General features: G+C 44.9%; 1 protein-coding gene across 2 annotated transcripts in view; it reads right to left on the bottom strand.

The window, feature by feature from the left end:
- GSN (gelsolin) overlaps nt 1–18379 on the bottom strand; it is a 56114-nt gene that overhangs the window by 30901 nt on the left and 6834 nt on the right. The window contains exon 1 of one of the 2 annotated variants that reach the window (XM_063144919.1): nt 14006–14063. The exons of the other annotated variant lie outside the window; for it this stretch is intronic. Within the exon in view, the coding sequence (XP_063000989.1) occupies nt 14006–14038 (33 nt within the window). The 5' untranslated portion in view covers nt 14039–14063. Of the gene's footprint in view, nt 1–14005; nt 14064–18379 lie in introns of those variants that run through there. 2 annotated transcript variants of the gene reach the window in all.

The raw sequence follows: 18379 nt of genomic DNA, 5'->3' as shown, positions 1-18379 counted from the left end.
TTCCTTGGATATCCTCAGATTTGTATGCCTTGATCCTGCTGGTATTCCTCTCTACCCCGTTCCTCTCTCCCCTGGGGGTGGAAGGACACACAGAAGGGTCACTGTTTCTAAGCCAGGAGGGGCATCTTCCCAGAACAACACCCTATCCAGGAACAAAATGGCGCCCAATAACCATTACGGGCAGTGAGTAAAGAAAGATTTTTTCCCATGGTCAGTGGAAAATTCCCTTGTCTTCATTGCTCCATTCAAGTAAACCTAATGGTGGGCTGGAGAGTTTTTATTATTTTAAAATGTTATGAATGTAGGCCTAAGACTCTGCAGAAACAGGGCAGTAAGGGTGGGGAGAATCTGGTTGACAAAAGTCTGGCTGCAAAGGGAGCACTACTTGGCACATTTGTGCACATGGTGTGGCAAAAAGCCTTCCTCAGCAGGTAAGGGCTTCTCTGGGGCTGAACAGCTGGTGATGTATGAGACGCATGTATACACATACATCTTCTTAGAATCATAGAATAGAATAATTGAATAGTAGAGTCAGAAGGGGCCTAGAAGGCCATCGAGTCCAACCCCCTGCTCAATGCAGGAATCCACCTTAAAGCATCCCTGACAGATGGTTGTCCAGCTGGCAAAATTCTATTTGCATGACAGCAGCTGGATACAGTTGAAATTGCAGGAAGAGTGTAAACAAAGTCCCCCCCCCCATTCCCTCCCCAAGATTCAAAATGGAGCTTTCCTCGGCAACTTTAATGTATCCTTTTTTCTGACTGTCCTAGTATCGTCACCACATTAGGCCTGCACCTCCCACTGCAAGACAGCATAGCTCAAATCTCCTGCCACCCTCTGGCAACCTCAGAAGGTAAATATGGTATGTCCAATTCCCACCACTTACTCATATTTAAGTAGGGTGACCCTTTGAAAAGGAGGACAGGGCTCCTGTATCTTTAACAGTTGCATAGAAAAGGGAATTTCAGCAGGTATCATTTGTCTATATGGGGAACCTGGTGAAATTCCCTCTTCATCACAACAGTTAAAGCTGCAGGTGCCCTGCCCTCTTTTGTATCTTGTCACGCTAAGCAGGGCTCCTGCAGCTTTGAATGTTGAGATGAAGAGGGAATTTCACCAGGTGCTGCATGCATACAAACGACCCTTGCTGAAATTCCCTTTTCTATGCAACTGTTAAAGATACAGGAGCCCGGTCCTCCTTTCCATAGAGTCACCCTAATTTAAGCACAAGTTAAATGCCTGCATCGACATGGGACTGACTCACAACATCAGCTGATCAGTGCTGTCGCCACATCCTATGGGGTTAGCAGTAGCAAAAAGGCAGGGCCGGCCCTCTCATGAGGTGGGGTGAATCCTCTGCCTCATGTCACGGATCAAGAGGGGTGGCAGATCCTGTGCCCTCTCCCCCATCAATTGGGGGGCGGGGGCTCCCTGCTACAACCTCGCTCTGAGAGAAGCTCCAGGCGTTCAGGATGCCTGCCCTACATCTTCCTCTGAGGCCTCCTCAGAATAAGGTATCAAGCAGGCAGGATTTCTGGAGAGACCCCCAAACCGAAATGCCTCCTCTGAGCGGGAGGGGATCTTTCCTCAGACAGAGGCATGTGGTTTAGGTGTATTAAAATACCGCTAGCTTAAAGGTGTGCTACCTTGAGACTGAGCTCATAACATTCAAATAACTGCAGGGATTTTAAATATAGTTATCCTGCCGACTGTAGTTACTAACTGCGGCTAAACGAACGGGCGAAGAAACAGGCAAGACGTTTGCACAAAGCAACGGATGATTGGGGGAAAGAGAAAGGGAGCTGTCAAAACCTCTGATCCTCTATTATTAGAGAGATATTGCACCATCTGGGTATAATTCTCTGCTATTTCTTCATTTCCAAAATGTATTAGTCACCCTACAGCTAAAAGCTCTGAAAGCAACACACAATAAAAGCAGACTCAATACCCAAAATCTACATTAAAAGCAAACAGCCCCATAAAATAATGAGTTGAAAGCAACAGAGGCGAAATCAGGCATCAGAAGGAATAGATACTATAGGGATGAAACTACGAAGAAATGCAGAGTATTAAAGGGACGGAGAGAATAAAAAGTTCTTTTGTCTGCCACTGGAATGATAACACAATAGGTGTTGCAAAGCAGATTAGCCCAATCAATAAAAACAAAATCCCTGCCCCAAAGGATTTACAATCTGACCTTCAACTGTGCGGAAGACCACGTAGGGAAGTGAGTGGAAGCGGGAGATTCATCTCTATTCTCCAGTGAAACCAACTTAATTTCTTAATTTTGGTAGGATCATGCCCTAATTCGGGATTGTTCTACACATGCTGCAGCAAGAGGTGGTAAGAGTCCAGACGTGGTAGAGTGGATCATACCATTGCAGGATACATGCAGCGGGGCGGGGGCTGGGGCGGGGGGAATTTCATTTTGAATACTTCCCTAAGTGTGGGGGAACCCTCCCTGCAAGTAAAAAAACAACCTAGTATTTATTTATTTTATTTTATTTTATTTTATTTTATTTTATTTTATTACATTTATATACCGCCCCACAGCCGAAGCTCTCTGGGCGGTTTACAACAATTAAAAATGGTAAACGTTAAAAGTATACAAAATTTAAAAACCATCAAAAACATTAAAAAAACAGAATAAAAACAACAGTATCCAATTCTGGGGTCCATTAAAAACAAACTTAACGTTGTTAAATGCTGTTAAAATGCCTGGGAGAAGAGAAAAGTCTTGACCTGGCGCCGAAAGGGTAACAATGTTGGCGTCAGGCGAGCCTCATCGGGGAGATCATTCCACAGTCAGGGGGCCACCACTGAAAAGGCCCTCTCCCTTGTTGCCATCCTCTGAGCTTCCCTTAGAGTAGGCACTCAGAGGAGGACCTTAGATGTTGAGCGCAGTGTATGGGTAGGTTCATGTCGGGAGAGACGTTCCATCAGGTATTGCGGTCCCAAGCCATCAGGGAAAAATGGTCTCAACCAGCTCACTTCTGATGTTCTAGTTTTCTACTTGCAGGGAGGTATTTTGTTTGGGGGTGGTTGTGGTTGTATAACACCAGCCAACATTTAAACGTGACTCTGCAACTGCAGTCAGAGGCCTATTTTGTTGCCGCAGGACTGCATGTGTAGACCAGGCCCATATCTTTCTCCTGAACTGAATGGTTCCACTATTGGAAATTGGGCTTATTATCAAGTTAATAGTTGTTTGGTCTAATTTCTTAAGCAATTAGCCACTGGAGCTGCACAATTTGACCGGAGTTTTACTGTGTTAATGGATTATCTCTTTTAAACTATTAATTGCTAAGTTGATTGTCTCTGACCTATGCTGACAACTTTAGAAGAGAGGCATAGGTAGGGTGACTGTATGAAAAGGAGGACAGGGCTCCTGTATCTTAACCAGCTGTATAGAAATTTCAGCAGGTGTCATTTGCGTGCATGCAGCACCTGGTGGAGTTCCTTCTTCATCGCAACAGTTAAAGCTGCAGCAGCCCTGCCCGCTTTTATATCTGGTCACTCTAGGGCAGGGCTCCTGCAGCTTTAACCATTGTGATGAAGAGGGAATTTCACCAGGTGCTGCATGCAGACAAATGGCACCTGCTGAAATTCTCCTTTCAATCCAACTGCCCTGTCCTCTTTTCGTATGGTCACTCTAGGCATGGGAATATACTAATTCTAGTTCTAATAATAACCCCCAATGTTTATTTTTTGTTCTCTGATAGAGAATGGAAAAAACTATGCTTTAGTTTATTTTTAAAGTTTTTTTTTATATATATATACACACACACACTGCATCCCTTTCATAGTTAGCATAAATGGGATCAAAGTATTTAAAGCAAAGGGTGGTGAAATACAAGTCCCATCAGCCCCAGGCACCATGACCAATGGTCAAGGATAATGGGGGTTGTAATTCAAAACATCTGGAGGGCCAGATTCAAAGCACTCCAAAATTCTTCAAAGATTTTTTTCATGGCAGAATCACCAAGTTTTTGACCTTTCAAAACTTATCAGCTGCTATGGAAGTGAACAATCACTTCCAGCAGAGGGCATAAAAACACTATTGCTTTGCTAAGCTCTTCACATCACATCCAAGGCCAAATAACGAAATAAATTGGTAATTGCATTTCCAAACAGAATACTTAAAAACCCATGGAAGAGATAATTTTTTGAGTATACCTGAAAAATCTTGACACGTGCATGCTGCAAATGTGTGGTTCTGGTAGTATCATAATGGTAACTTGCTTAGGCAGTCATGATTAGCAAAGCACCCTGGCCACATACACACTGTGCTAAAGGTATTTGGCAACGCTAGACAGTTCTAATGTTAGACTAGCACCGAGGAAATGGGGGTCCAAATCTCTACTAAGAAATTAAGCCAATTGGCTCAGTCAATGTATTCGTAGCCTAATGAAAGCTTCGCCATACAAAAAAATAAAAACAAACGCCATGCACATAGAAAGTTAGTGTATCAGGGAAATAGCTATGTTTCTCCCTGAGATGCTAGCTTTCTGTGTGGAGGAAGTTTCTAACCTACTTGACTCTTTATGCAGCAACATATAGCTGCATAACAAATGTTTTGATTCTACACTACCTTCCAAGTAGCCCAGGGTAGCAGACAAGGTTCTAGCTGTCTCCTGTCCCCCATTTTATCCTCACACCAACCCCGTGGGGTAAGTTTGGCTGAAAGGCAGTGGACCAGTTTGTACAAGGTCAAATTTAAGCCATGGTGGGCTGTGGCACGTGTGTTTTGTATTTTGAATACTGTGGACCAAGTCATTTAGATGCATGTCCACTGGTTTAACCGGTTTATGGGTCACTTCCTACTCAAACATCCTTGGGCGACACAAAAGGTTGTTCTCAGAGACACACCCCTTCCACAATCAGAGTTGGGCATGTGCCAAGTCAGCTGACCAGAGCTAAGCCACCCTCTGAACAAACTGAGTGTGGCATCACATTTGTCAATGAAGCGCAAAGTTCATCAATACTGTGATGGTATTACTGGCAGTCCATGAACCAAATCCACACACACACCCCTCAATGTTATAGGACTCCTGCCCCCAGCTGCCTGGTCAAATTTTAATCACAGTTCAGGGGTGGAGAGTTTAATCTCAGTTGTGCTGCTAAGGAAACAGGGGCAAAATATTTTCAAGACGTAAGAAATCGAGCAAGTCCCACAAGACTCTTTGGGTGCTTCTCAGTTCTTTGGAAGATGGGTGAATGCCAAAGTAATGATTACTTGATGTGCGGCTGATAAAGGAAATGCTCTGTATGCAGGACATATGGGGGGAAATACTAGGCTGACCGTATGAAAAGGAGGACAGGGCTCCTGTATCTTTAACGGTTGTATTGAAAAGGGAATTTCAGCAGGTGTCATTTGTATATATGGAGAACCTGGCGAAATTTCCTCTTCATCACACCAGTTAAAGCTGCACGTGCCCTGCCCTCTTTTAAATCTGGTCACTCTAGTATACCTCCTGCAGCTTTAACTGCTGTGATGAAAAGGGAATTCTACCAGGTTCTCCATATATACAAATGACACCTGCTGAAATTCCTTTTCTATGCAACTGTTAAAGACACAGGAGCCCTGTCCTCCTTTTCATATGGTCACCCTAGGAAATACTGCGAGACCCACTTTCCATAAGGAGAAGGAGGTCCATAGTTCAGCAACAGTCTGACGCTTCAAGGCAATTCTGGCTTCCTTGAACTTTCCCAGATTTTTCTCCCCGCAAGGGTTAGAAACGTACATTTTGTGTCTATAGGCTGCCGCCTTGGGAAAGCGTCGAACCAAAAACCTGCAGCGTCGCTACTGCGAGGCTAAACTGATGAAGTTAAGACAGGGTAGGATGGAGTGTGGGCTTGTCCTTTGCCCCGGGTTCCTGTGCTTTCCCATCCCCAAAAACGACAGCCTTTCTCTCTGGATTGGAGCTTTACAACCGTAAAGACTAGTCTCTTCCGGCAGGCCTACCCAGATGAATTTTAAACCTAAGAATTTTAAGATGCTGTAATTGTTATTTTAATATTGTATTGGTTTTATATGCTCTTTTAACTAATTTTAGTGTTATATTTTATTTAGTGCTGTTCCCCGCCTCGATCCAGAGGGAGAGGTGGGTAATAAATAAATATATGATGATGATTTTTGACACACCCACGGATATCCCAGATTAAATGAAGAAGTTGCAAAAAGTCAGAGACTTTTTAACTGCATAGTTTTGGGGGAAAGGCCTGTGCTGGGTGTGAGTTGGCGACTGTGTTGTATAAACGACGCAGCACTGCTGGCATAGCCACCATGGGGTAAACAGAGTGTCTAGACAGCCCCCAGAACAACAGCAGGTGAGGTTCCCAGGACAGACCAGTGATTTATTCCATGCAAACCTGCAGATGCATGCCACGCACACAACAGTTTTGATCTGCAACAGAGAAGCAAGAGCGTTTCTCTGTTGAAAATCAAAACTGAATGCAACTTCTAAGGATTTCTGCAGAGAGTCCTGTCCTGCTGCCGCTTCAAATGCAGTGTATATTTAAATAATGAAAGTATAGCATTCAGAGAGGCTTCAAAGCACAAAGCTTGCTTGTGTGCGCGGGTGTGTGTGTGTGTTGCTGGATCCAAATCCCCAAAACGAAAGCGAGGCACTGTGAAATGGTCGTGTTCATTCTGCAAAGCTGCAGTGTTCCCCTGGAATGAATACCCATCATTCTCTGTCAGGCTCCAACGATCTGCAAGAAGGGGCAACCTTTTCAAATGGGGAACATCTGGCCACTCGTTCTCCATTCCGCCCCTTCGGCACTCGGGATTGAAATTGCAGCTGGAATATTTCATTTTGTTTTTGGTTTCCTGTTCGGTGGAAACATTTACTGTTTAAAAGGCGCCTCTCCGATGGTTTCCTAATATGGGCAAGTCGTTTTCTTGCGTTCTCCTCTGCGATGGCTCTGCATAGAGTTAGAATTGCCAGCATTGTGTCTGGATCATACAGGCTTCGTTGCGGTCTGAGAACAGATGGAAAGAACTGGGGAGGCCCGGCCCTTTAAGAAAATTCTCTTTCTAGATTATTGAAATGCGTCTTCAAAGGGGCAACTTGGTCTGGAGCAGGAATTACCAAACTCTCTTACTGTCAGAGCAGGCCATGGGAAATCAATCAAACCATTAAAAACTCCCGTGGCCAAAGACAATGCATCCATGACATAGGGTGCCCCCACTGCATTTCTGAATGACACACTGCTCTGTTCAGAACTACCCCATTTCATAATTCTTGGCATACATTCCCCTGCCTGAGTCACTGGCCAGGTTTGCATGATCCATTTGAGCCAGAGTGGCTAGAAGCATGTCCTGGGTGCTTGTTCCGTAACCTAACCCGCACTCCTAGGTTCTCATGTCGTTTGAACCCGGCAAGAGTGGCTTGTTGGGGGCGATTAACAAACAGTTAACGAACTACCCACAACCCATGGGCTATTTTAGGGTTCGTGCGAACCAAATCACTATTTTGTTCTTGGCTCCAGGCAGCAGACCACAGGATTCTAATAAAAACCAAAAGCACATCCCACGAGGCTGAAGAGGATGGGTTTCGCAAATCTGTTCCCCTTGTAAATCTCCAGATTATCCTTCTGCCGAATTAGCTGGCTTCTGTAGTGCTGAGTTGCAGTTTCTAGGTCTCCAAGAGGTCCATCTCTAGCCTACTATCGGGGCTCTTAGGATAGGGCCAAATAAGCAGGTTTTCTTCTGCTGCCCCTTACCCCCTTACGCCTGGAATGCTCTTCCAGAACATTTGAGAACTACAAGTTCAATCGCAGCTTTTAAAGCTCAGCTAAAAACTTTTCTTTTTTTCTAAAGCTTTTAAAACTTGATTTTGTTCTGACTTTTATACTGTTAGTTTTACTCTCCCCTGTCCAGGTTACCTGCGGGATCGCCTTCTCCCATACAATCCGCCCCGCACACTCAGGTCCTCTGTGAAGAATTTACTCCAGTCATTCAAAACTAGGATGACAACCATTACCCAGAGGACCTTCTCTTCTGCCGCCCCCAGACTGCGGAATGGCCTGCCGGGAGAGATCCACCAGCTAATAGTCTTTCTGAATTTAAAAAAGCTATAAAGACGGATCTCTTCTGGCAGGCCTACCAGTTGAATTCTAAAATGTCTTAAAAGATATTGAGATTTTAATAATGCATTGGTTTTATGTTTGAATCAGTTTTATGTGTTTTATATTTTTGGATTCAATGTTGTTCCCCGCCTCGATCCAGAGGGAGAGGCAGGTAAGAATTATTATTATTATTATTATTGTTGTTGTTGTTGTTGTTGTTGTTGTGATGATTTGCCCCATCCACGGCTGGTAGTGTGCGGGGATAGCAGAGAAGAACATCCAATATGCTCGTAGGATTATGACATGTTCCCTAAAACACTGAGGCTTTTCTATTTGGGGTGTGGGGAAGATAACAAAGGGATATGACTGAGGTTGTTTACATGACACATGGTGTGGAGAGACTGGATGGATACACATTTTTCTGCCTCTCCGGTCACAGCAAAACTTGCAGTTCGCCGACAGAAGCAGCAGGTTTGGAAGAGGCAAAATCAACTTCTGTTTCAACACAGTGCGTTCTTGGCTTGCGCAAAGCACTGCCACAGGATGTGGCAATGGCCCATGTGCTTAGATGACATGGGTTGTTTTGTTTTAAAAGATAATATTCACAGAAGACAGACCCTGTCATGACAGTGATGGAGCATTTCCATACAGAAGCAGTGTGCCCCTGAGGAACAGGTGCTAGTGACAAACATCTGGGACAGCCATCACTATTATATCCTACTTCTGTGCTTTCCAAAGAGATCTGCCCTCTTGACCAGATTCAGAAATGGGCAGGGCTCCTGCAGCTTTAACTGTTGTGATGAGGAGGGAATTTCACCAGGTGCTGCATGCATACAAATGACACCTGCTGAAATTCCCTTTTCTATGCAACTGTTAAAGATACAGGAGCCCTGTCCTCCTTTCCATATGGACACCCTATGCAGGAGCCCTGCCCTCTCTTGTATCTGGTCAAGAGGGCAGGGCTCCTGCAGCTTTAACTGTTGTGATGAACTGCATGCATACAAATGACACCTGCTGAAATTCCCTTTTCTGTACAAGATACAGGAGCCCTGTCCTCCTTTCCATATGGTCAACCTACTCCAGCCTAATTGCTCTTACAGGCAGCAGGACCTCCAGTGCTGAGTGCAGGCAGGGTATTCCTTTCTTCTTCTTTTTGCCCCTGAAAGGCCATTAAGCCATGCGAAAAGTTCTCTGTTCCCAGCGTCAGTTTGCAGGGTTCTTTCTTTTACAGCTTTACCTTCCAGAGTCCTGAATGCATTCAGAATGACGAATAAAACAGAGCTTCTGTGGTAATACAACCCACACCTTCCTGGCTGAGAGCGACTGGTTTCCAGTTAAAACTATAACTCTGAGCTCCAGGGGAAGTGATAGCAAAGCTCTTCCCGGCCTCTTTGGCAACTGCAAGATGAAGCCCAAACACGGTCAAGTGAACGATCCAATTCCTCCAGCTGTCCCTGCACGTGTTCACTCTTCACATAATCAGGAACTGCTTGGCAGATGTTGCATCTCTCTGGGCGTGAGTCACAGCCACGTGGAAAACTGAACCAACCCTGCCTGCTGTTGCCATGTGTGACAAGTATCATGGATGGTCAGTCAAAGGTAATCACCAGTGGAATTCACCACTTTTGTGGCTCCTGCCATTTCTCAAACTTCAGGAAATCTTGTTCCTGGCGGGTGGCCTATCAGAGGACCTGCATGTTGCAAAGGGTTCTGGGAAGTCCAAAGGTGCGGCCAAAAGGCACATGATACAGGTGCACTTCTGATGCTAAAGGGTATTGCTCTGGTCAGTGCCCTGATGGGACACCTCCTAGCAACCACGTGAAAACTGCGATGAGTACCATCCTGGAAGACAATTGTAATTTTAACTGCAGTGTGGTATCGTGGGCAGAAAGTAGATTGGGATGTGCTGGTAGATCTTTGGGTGATTGGAAGTAGATTGCGCTCTCAGCTCTCCCTTAATTCTCTGCCGTTTACACTAGGCTCTGGTTGGTGGAACTCAGGGGTTGTAGTGAAAAAGCCAACTAGATCATGTCAGCCTGAAGCCTGCCCACCTCTGCCATAGGACTGGGGAGATGTGAGTTCAAATCCCCACTGGGCCAGTCTCTATCTCTCTTCCCCTAACCTACCTTGCAGTGTTGTTGTCGGGATACAAGGATTGGGAGAGAACCTTTGGATTTATTTGCTGCTCTGAATGCCCTTGTGCTGAAGGGCAGGATAAGAACCACTCAGATAAATCAGTCAGTGCTAAACAGGCTTCTTGGATTTAGAGGCCAAAATACAAGCCCTTCAGCTCCTAATCTTCAAAGACTATGAGGGGCTAAAATTGGGGAGCGCTGGAAGCTGGGATTACTTTTGGATTTCATTAAAAAAAAACACCCACTACTTTCCTTCCACAATTTGATCACTCTAGAACCATGTGAATTGAGAGAGCATTGTCCTGCATTTCTAGGGTGACCATATGAAAAGGAGGACAGGGCTCCTGTATCTTTTACAATTGCACAGAAAAGGGAATTTCATCAGGGGTCATTTGTATGCATGCAGCACCGGGTGAAATCCCCTCTTCATCACAACTGTTAAAGCTGCAGGAGCCCTGCCCTCTTTTGTATCTGGTCCCTCTTTAACTTCAGGATTCGTATTTACACATGGGAACCTTGTTTTGTGTGAAGTAGCTTAAAAGAGGGGACTCATGTTTAGCACATATTTGGTAGTCAAGGAAGGAGACTACAGAGCTGGATAAGGCAGGGAAACCTTGTGTGTGTGTGTGTGTACACAAAAATGCACAGAACATGCATTTCACTGTTTTTAATCTTTGTAAACCGCCCAGACATCTTCGGCTATGGGGCAGTATATAAATGATAATAATAATAATAATAATAATAATAATAATAATAATAATAATAATAATATAGGCATGGGGAACTTGGACTCAAATCCTACCTTTGTTAGCAATGGCCAGATTCTCCATTTAGCCTTTCTTAGAATCATAGAATCATAGAATAGCAGAGTTGGAAGGGGCCTACAAGGCCATCGAGTCCAACCCCCTGCTCAATGCAGGAATCCACCCTAAAACATCACTGACAGATGCTTGTCCAGCTGCCTCTTGACTGCCTCTAGTGTGGGAGAGCCCACAACCTCCCTAGGTAACTGATTCCATTGTCGTACTGCTCTAACAGTCAGGAAGTTTTTCCTGATGTCCAGCTGGAATCTGGCTTCCTTTAACTTGAGCCCATTATTCCATGTCCTGCACTCTGGGAGGATCGAGGACATGGAATAACGGGCTCAAGTTAAAGGAAGCCAGATTCATGCCCATTAGACTATAGATTTGTTGTGTGGTCTCAAAAAGGCTGGGCCTCCAGTTCTCCTCTCCGGCCTACCTCAGAGGGTGGACCTGGAGGCAAATGCCGAAAAGAACTATTTAGCTTTTTGGAAATGATCGCTGCTGTTTAGGTGGTAACTAGTGGTAGCGTTGACTGCAAGCCCTTATGGAGGGACCATTTTTACAGTGGGAGGTGTATTCTCTCACTGGCTCCAAAAAGCCCCATCACTTATTTTATTTATTTATTATTACATTTATATCTGGCCTTTTTTCCTCCAAAGAACCCAAGGCGGCATACCTAATCCTCCTCCTCTCTGTTTTTATCCTCACAACAACAACCCTGTGAGGTGGGTTGGGCTAAGAGTCTGTGACTGGTTTCCATGGCCAAGTGGGGACTAGAACCTAGATCTCCAGACTCCCAGTCCCACGCTCTAGCCACTGCACCACACTGGCAACTTACAATTGATGTCAATTTCAGTTGGGCTGCTTGGGATGACACAACTATGGATTCACTTCTTTTCAAACAGTGCCTTCTTTTATGGAAACAGTTGCATTGCCAAGTGATGAGCGGACTGTGGGTATGCGGTTGAGTCATCTAAATAAGCCACACCGTCTGGTTGGTTCTGTTTCCTGTTAAAGCTCCCGATTCTATGCATACTAATTTGAGAATAAGTCCCTTTGAATTCAGGAGTAAACATACAAAGTAAGGCTGCAGATATTGCTTAGGAATGCAGCCTCGGTGAAATACCATGTCCCCAGCCTGCGGCAAACTCATGTTGTTCAAAATCTGATTTACAGGCTACGCAAGCAGGCTTAACATGGCTGCTCTTTGTCTGTGAGCCAAATTTCCAAACCCGTTGCAACAAGCTCAGGAAAGATAGCTGTCGCTGCCTTATCTTGTTAGCTGTCCTTAGCCACATCTCTGCTGTTGGTCACTATTATTGGGAAAGCCCAGAAAAGGGGCACTTATGATCACGACAAAGAGGTTGGAGGACATTCCGAATGAAGAGGAAGTCAAAAGGCCTAAGGATTTTAGTTTGGGCTGGGAACATAACTGAGAAAAAGGGAACAAGAGAGAGATTTCTAAGATTATGAGCAGGGCGGGGAGAGAGAAATGATTGAGGTGTACAAGGTTCTGCACGGTGTGGAGAATGTGGACAGGGAGACATTTTTCTCCTTCTCTCAAAATACTACAGCCGGGGTCATCCCATGAAGCTGATTGGTGGGAGATTCAGGACAAATAAAAGGAAGGACTTCTTCACATGGCTCATAGTTAAATTATGGAACTCACTACCACAAGATGTAGTGATGGCCACCCATTTGGATGGCTTTAAAAGGGGAGTTGGATCAATTCCTGGAGGAGGAGGCTCTCAATGGCTACTAGCCCTGATGGTTGTGTGCTACCTCCAGTATTCAAGGCAGTAAGTGTGCACCAGTTGCTGGGGAACATGGGCGGGAGGGTGCTGTTGCACTATGTCCTGCTTTGTTGGTCCCTGGTAAACAGCTGTTTGGCCACTGTGTGAACAGAGTGCTGGACTAGATGGACCCTCAGTCTGATCCAGCAGAACTCCACTAGTTGTGAACCGCCCAGAGAGCTTCGGCTATTGGGAGGTATAAAAATGTAATAAATAAATAAATAAATAAATAAATAAACTCTTCTTACGTTTTTATGCTCTCTGTCCCCATCTGTCAACACACTAAACCTCAAGATCGTCCAATGAAGCTGTTGTTCAGGGCAGCCTTCACCTTCCAGACTTGTAGGACTACAACTCCCAGCATCGACAGTCAACATGACCAAGGGGATACTTGGGAGTCGTAGTCCAACAAACCTAGAGGGCTCTGAGTTGGGGAAGGCCAGTGAAGGACAAACCAAGGCAGAACTCACTTATGGAATTCATTGTCACTTGATTCTGTATGATCAGTCACTAGCACAGACAGCTTTATGAAAAGGTTGGACCAGTTCATGGGCTGTTTCCAGCAATTCTCCATAAAGATGGCCTATGAATTGGTCCATTAATGGCTATTGGGCAATTAGACATGGCAGCTAAAAGTGGGATCTCTGTGTCTATGGACAATACACCCCCGGGGATCAGATACAGGAGACAAACAAGAGGACCATGGGTGGAAGAGTGCTGTTGAACCCGTGTCCTACTTGTGGGTCCCTGGTCGACAGTTGGTGGGCCAGTGTGTGAACAGAGTGCTGATTCCTTAGCCTGGATGGTGTTCTGTTGGCCAATTTGCAAAGCATGTGTATGCGAAGACTTCATTTGCACATACACCAAAATATTTGAGATCAAATATTTAACTTAGTACAAGAAATCTTAAAAGATTAAAAAAAAAAGACATTCCCCCTTGTTTTCTAGAATTACCCACCCTTTTCCAAGCCATGCCCAAGGAAGATATCTTGAATCATGCAGAGGCAGGGTTTGGAAGTGAAAGAGAAATTTAGGCGATCAGGGAGAGGAGAGGAGAAATGCTGCATAGAAAGTTGCAAAGTTGGGAATCAGGAGACCGGATAGAGAATCCATGGTTAGCAATTGATTCATAACATCCCCCACCCCCAAAAAGAAGCGAGTTAACATTCCAAGCAGTTTATTTGAAGTGGGTCTTACTTACTACCTTGGCGTCTTTGACACAATTCATCCCCATAACTTTTTTTTAAAACACTCTCCCTAGGAAACATTTTAAATAGGGTTTAGGTTGCTACATGTTTTTAAAAAAAACTTGCAATTTTCTTCATTATTTTCATGCCAAGAGAGTTTTGCTTTGTGAGCATACGGTCTGAAAAGAAGAGGTGTCAAAAATGGACTTCCGTAACATGCTTAAGGGGGGAAAAAGCGATAACAACCAACACAGCTTAATCAAAAAGTCCTCATATGTGTTCCTGGCATTAAGTAGTCCTAGGCTATTTTTACCAGCCTATTGGCAGACATCCTGAATTGGTCATAACAGGAGTAGGAAGCAAGGGTTTGCAAGTCATTACTCTTTCCCAATCTACTGCTTGAATGCCAAGAGGAGGCAGAACAGAAAAGAGAGAGGAAAAACCACCAAAGAAAATGCTTTTGGCCTTCATTCAACTGTACTGCAGTTTTGTAGTTATCCCAGAATAGTTTTTCCCAAACTATTGCTCCCCGGGGAATTTTTTATTTTGTTTTCTTTTCTGGATCAAAACTGGAAATACACTCCGGTGGACACTCAGAGGCAGATTGACAATGCAACCCTGCGCATGTTTACGCACGAGTAACTCCCATGGGGCTTGCATCCAGCAGTGGTGAAATTAGGAAATGTTAGATCGGGGTGAGGAAATTTTGGCCCTCCAGATGTTGTTGACTGGGATTGACAGCTGGAATCCAAGAACATCTGGAGGGTTAAGGGTTCCCCACCTGATCTGGACTTAATGGTCTTACAGGTACCCTCTCTTTTGATGGCCTTATGTTGCCTTGGTGAGTTTGGGGGCTGCCCTGCTCATTTTCTTGCGTGGGGCCCTGGAACTCTGCCCCAAAGCCCTAGCTTCCAGGCAGAAATGTTTACAGGACAATCCTCTGCATACTTACCCAAAAGTGAGTTCCACTGACGCCAAGTAAAAACATGGCTTTTTAACAAAGCCCTTGATGGTTAAACTCACTGGCACATTGTTTTAACTGTATCTATTGCTTTTAACTGTGTATATTTATTGTTTTACACTGAATGTTTTTATCTGTATGCCGCCCTGAGATCTTAGTGATATAGGGTGGGATATAAATATTTTAAATAAATAAATAAATAATAGGACTCGTTCTCAGGTGAGCATGCACAGAGTCGCAGCCTTGCGGCGCAATTCTGCACGTCTCATCTACGCTGCCGCTCCCAGACTGTGGAATGGCCTGCCGGAGGAGTTTCATCGGCTTAATGCTCTCTCTGAGTTTAAGACAGCCATAAAGACTAGTCATTTGTAGGCATGCAGCACCTAGTGAAATTCCCTCCTCATCACAACAATTAAAGCTGCAGCAGCCCTGCCCTCTTGACCAGATACAAAAGATTGTTTTTTGGTTTCTTTAAATATATGGATTGTTGAGTTTTGCTTCTGTATTTACTCACACATATTCTCCTCAATGCAAAGTTCAGTTGCAAAGAGAGAAGGCACAGGCAGCCAAGAGGTCTGCAAAGGTGGATCACAGAGCATGGAGTATGTGTGTGTGTTTATGATTTAGGTCCAGGTTATCTGTGGGATCGCCTTTTCCCATACAATCCGCCCTGCACATTCAGGTCCTCTGGGAAGAACTTCCTTCAGCCAGCCAAAACTAGGCTGACAGGTATTACCCAGAGGACCTTCTCTTCTGCTGCTCCCAGACTATGGAATGGCCCGCTGGAAGAGATTCGTCAGCTTAATGCTCTCTCTGAGTTTAAGACAGCCATAAAAACTAGTCTCTTCCAGCAGGCTTACCCAGATGAATTTTAAACCTAAGAATTTTAAGACGTTGCGATTGTTATTTTAATATTGTATTGGTTTTATATGTTCTTTTAACCAGTTTTATGTATTGTATTGTATTTAACGTTCCCCGCCTCAATCCAGAGGGAGAGGCGGGTAAGAAATAAACAAACATATTATTATTATTATTATTATTATTATTATTATTATTATTATTATTATTTACCTCTGAGTTCAATAGGTATGTGGGTAAAGGATTATATCCTTAATTGACTAAAAGTATGCCCTGATTAATTTTTTACGTATTGGTTTTAGTACAAGTACTTTTAAAAATTGCAGATGAGAAGCACCATCCTGGAAAACACATACCCTTTTCTATTATTATTATTATTATTATTATTGTTGTTGTTGTTGTTGTTGTTGCATTTTTATCCCACCTTTTTTCCTCTTAAGGAACCCAAGGCTGTGTACATAATCCTCCTCCTCTCCATGTTATCCTCACAACAACAACCCTGCGAGGTAGGTTGGGCTGAGAGTCTGTGACTGACCCAAAGTCACCCGGTGGGTTTCCATGGCCAACTGGGGACTAGGACCCCGATCTCTTGACTCCCAGTCTGACACTCTAGCCCAGCCTTCCTCAACCTGGGGCGCTCCAGATGTGTTGGACTGCATCTCCCACAATGCTCCAGCCAGCTGGGGCATTCTGGGAGTTGTAGTCCAACACATCTGGAGCGCCCCAGGTTGAGGAAGGCTGCTCTAGCCACTACACCACACCACATAGCAGAGAATGCCTCATCTATACTGACACCTATAACAATACTTATGCAATGTAGGTTGGGAGCTAAGGGACCTTAGAAGAAGCATTCCACCTTCTTTTTCACACTCCGGAAGGCAAGTATGCCACCTTGATATCCTTGTGATACAGGGCGGGATATAAATGTTTTAATCAATAAATAAAATAAATAGACAGTAATGTGTATTACTTCAAAATGTGGCAAGCCAGCCCTGCTACATTGGGGACGTTTCCTGCTGAGTGGGACCTGGGCTTGTGCCCCAAAATCCTGTCCTGAGGGCACCGCGGTGTATATTTATAGAGAAAGGTAGGGGATCTGTGCTGCATGAGTCTGTTCTGCAGGCTCTGAAATGGTGAAAGTATTCAGTGTGGTGGCTGGTTTTATTCCCCGAGACCCGCAACTTGAGCATGCACAATCCCTTCCTCACACACAAGTCTGCCCTGTCACACCAAGCCCTGAACAACTTGGGACCAGCACACCTAACAGACCACCTTCCCTTATATGCACCCGGACGACAGTTATGATCCTCAGAGGAGGTCCTGCTGACCATTCCAAAGAGAACAGAATGCCACCGCAAAAAATGGCGATGTAGGGCCTTCTCTGTAGTGGCACCCACCCTCCAGAAAACCCTCCCTCATTCAGTTTGGGAGGTGGGAAAACGCAACATCTTTTAAACGCCTCCTGAAAACATACCTTTCCCCACAGGCTTTCCCTGGATTTTAACTTAGCTGGTTTTATATTGACTTTTTAAAATATTTTATAGTTTTTAATTGTGCACTGGCCAGAGAGCCTCGGCTAATGGGCAGAATAAAAATGCGATAAATAAATACAATACATTTCATGCATTTAAAAGACTTTTCTAAGATGAATGTCAGCGTTTAAGCTGTTTGGGGAGACGAAGAGAGCAGGTTGTAGCCAGCACAAAATATGAGAGGAATGGAATAGCCGACCAGACAGCAACCTCAGCCTTTAATCTTGCAAACCACAAAACATTCCTAAAGGAAATCCAATGTGGATTTTTATGCTCATGCATTGCAATATGCCCCTCTGCTGCTCGGTAACCGAAACATTCCTCCGATGCATCTCAGAGCTTGGAAGAATGGAACCACCACCATCAGGCCTGCTATTTGGGAGGGTGTGCCTGTCCCCACCCCCTGGAATAATTGCATCTTGCCATGTCCCCATGGTGACGGCCTCCCCAGCCGTCCCCAGCTGTACACTGTAATCGCTTCCAATCTCATCGCTCCCTTCGGAGCAGTTTCTCTCTCCCTGCAACTCATGATAAAAAGAAAACTGTTCAGGGTCCCTCATACCTCAGTCTGCCGCCTCCCCCCTCCCCATCAGTGCAGCACTGTCCTTAAGAGGCTGTGTTCAGAATCAACATTTAAGGAAGATGAGATTGGCTTGTCCTTCAGGCAGGGACTTCCCTGCTGCAGCCCCAGCCTTATGGACTCGGTGATGGAAGAAGATCCATTTTAGGCTGCAATAGGGAAGCACGCTTACTATGGAGTTACGTCCCATCTCAGGAGACTCTGGGCACGTCTACACGAGGCGATATCCCGGGGATCGTCCCTGTGCGTCCACATGATGCTGAGGGGATCCCGGGAGCAGGGAGGGATGATCCCTCCATTTCCCCGGGATATTGCCATACCCTTTTTTTCTCGTTTCTTCCTGGGGTCTCGGAATCGTCCCGAGACTGTGGGAGGTGTGAGCGGCCATCCTGGTTTTGTCCTGGCTCCTTGCAAGTGAATGCGAAGAGCCGGGAACCAGGCACAGACAGGGCACGGA

This window comes from Elgaria multicarinata, chromosome 19 (assembly GCF_023053635.1).
Source record: "Elgaria multicarinata webbii isolate HBS135686 ecotype San Diego chromosome 19, rElgMul1.1.pri, whole genome shotgun sequence".
NCBI classification, from domain to species: Eukaryota; Metazoa; Chordata; class Lepidosauria; order Squamata; family Anguidae; genus Elgaria; species Elgaria multicarinata.
Note: the sequence above shows the minus strand (reverse complement) of the source record. Positions and strands in the feature narration are given on the sequence as shown.